This window comes from Humulus lupulus, chromosome 1, assembly GCF_963169125.1.
Source record: "Humulus lupulus chromosome 1, drHumLupu1.1, whole genome shotgun sequence".
NCBI classification, from domain to species: Eukaryota; Viridiplantae; Streptophyta; class Magnoliopsida; order Rosales; family Cannabaceae; genus Humulus; species Humulus lupulus.
Genome location: NC_084793.1, coordinates 141,627,193 through 141,629,114, shown reverse-complemented (window position 1 = coordinate 141,629,114; position 1,922 = coordinate 141,627,193). Strand labels below are relative to the sequence as shown.

The window sequence follows — 1,922 nt, the reverse complement described above, 5'->3', positions numbered from 1 at the left end:
AAGCATAAAAGTACCTCTTATCCTGCTCCTATAGTCTCTTTCCTCTTCATTACTCTCGCAGATCTCGAGCTATTGATACAAGTACTTCGCAACCTGACATTTTTGATACACCTTTGCCTACAGTTGTTCAAGATCCTTCTGATATTGTGGGTCCTCCTCGTTATCCTCAATGCACTTATAAGTCTATCAAATTACCACATTTTGTTTATTCGTCTTATTCTACTCCTTTCACTTCATTTTTAGCGTCTATTCATTGTCTCTCTGATCCTTTATTCTATAAAGACGCAATTACTAACCCTCTTTGGCAGCATGCTATGAATGAGAAACTCTTAGCTTTGCACAAGACAGATACTTGAGATTCAGTATTTTTACCTCTTGGTAAACATACAATCGATTCTCGTTGGGTCTATAAAATCAAGACCAAGTCTGATGGGTCTATTGAACGCTACAAAGCTAGATTGGTGGCTAAGGGATTTTATCAACAATATAGTATGGATTTTGAGGAAACTTTTGCTCCTTTTGCAAAAATGACTACTATTCATACTCTTATTGTAGTAGCAACTTTTCGTCAATGGAATATATCTCATATGGATTTTAAGAATGCTTTCTTGAATGGTGATTTACATGAACAATTCGATATGGTTCCTCCTTCAGATGTCCCTCACAATAATGGAGAAGTTTGTAAGCTTAAAAAAGCTCTTTATGGTCTCAAACAGGCTCCTTGAGCATAGTTTGAGAAGTTCTCCAATGTTATTGCTTCTCTTGGGTTTTGATCTTTCTAGTGATCATGACTCAACTCTATTTGTTAAGTGTACTGATGCAGGCCGTATTCTCCTTTTCTTATATATTGATGATGTGATCATCACTGGTGATGATTTCGATGGAATTGCATTGTTAAAGTCTCAATTAGCTTCTCAGTTTGAGATGAAGGATTTGGGTCCTCTTCGGTATTTTCTAGGTATTGATGTTCCCTTCTCCCCAAAAGGCTACCTTCTTTCTCAGTCAAAATACAATTGACATCATTGAGCATGCTCGTCTTATAGATACAAAAGTGATTGCCTAACCTTCTGAGCTCAATGTTCAGTATTCTCCGTCTGATGGCACTCCCTTGCATGATCCTACTTTGTATCACACTATTGTTGGTAGTTTGGTTTATCTCATTATCACTCGCCCTGACATTTCAGATTGTTAGTCAATTTGTCAATTTGTTGCTCACATTGTTATAGTCAATTTGTTGCCTCTCCTAATGCTCATTACCCAAGTAGGCTTACAATCAAGTGCTTTATGGGCCGTCTCAGACCACTGTTAACTGTGCAATTGTTCTTCACATTTTGAGGTATCTTTGTGGTACTATCTTTCAACGCTTTTTGTTTACCTCCACTTCTTCCTTGGAGCTGTGTGCATACTCTGAAGCTGATCATGGTCGTGATCCCATAGATCGAGAGTCTGTTACTGGTTTCTGCATCTTTTTGGGTGATTCTTTTATCTATTGGAAAAGTAAGAAACAAACAGTTGTCTCCCAATCTTCCACTAAAGCATAGTATCGCGCTATGTCATCTACTACTAAGGAAGTTGCTTAGTTAAGATGGTTGCTTGCAGATATGAGTGTATGTCATTCTCAACCCACTTTGTGACAATAAGAGGGCCATCAAAATTGCTCACAACTCAGTTTTTCACGAACGCACCAAGTACATTGAGATTGATTGTCATTTCACTCGTCACCACTTGAAGCTTGTCACTATCACTTTGCCTTTTGTTCATTCTTCTTTACAGATTGGTGACTTCTTTACTAAGTCACATTCTATTTCTCGTTTTCAGTTTTCAGTAGGCAAACTCTCGATGCTTATTGTTGTCGCATTGTGAGTTTGAGAGAGGGTCTTAGAGTTATTATTTGAGGGTATTTTAGTCTTTTCTTAATTAAT

At 37.6% G+C, this 1,922-nt stretch overlaps 1 protein-coding gene across 1 annotated transcript; it reads left to right on the top strand.

Annotated features, from left to right (window-relative positions):
- Window positions 1–491: 491 nt before the first annotated feature.
- Window positions 492–1,541, top strand: LOC133822845 (uncharacterized mitochondrial protein AtMg00810-like). Its single transcript, XM_062255306.1, has 3 exons — window positions 492–705; window positions 824–947; window positions 1,337–1,541. Exons 1-3 carry the CDS (start codon window positions 492–494, stop codon window positions 1,539–1,541), a joined length of 543 nt encoding a protein of 180 aa, XP_062111290.1.
- The last annotated feature ends 381 nt before the right edge of the window (window positions 1,542–1,922 follow it).

Excerpts from the sequence above, each read along its gene's own strand:
- LOC133822845 (XM_062255306.1), top strand. The coding sequence starts at position 492 with ATGGATTTTGAGGAAACTTTTGCTCCTTTTGCAAAAATGACTACTATT. Across the intron at positions 706-823 it reads GCTTAAAAAAGCTCTTTATG|GCCGTATTCTCCTTTTCTTA; the intron begins GTCTCAAACAGG and ends GTACTGATGCAG. Across the intron at positions 948-1,336 it reads AAGGATTTGGGTCCTCTTCG|GTATCTTTGTGGTACTATCT; the intron begins GTATTTTCTAGG and ends TCACATTTTGAG.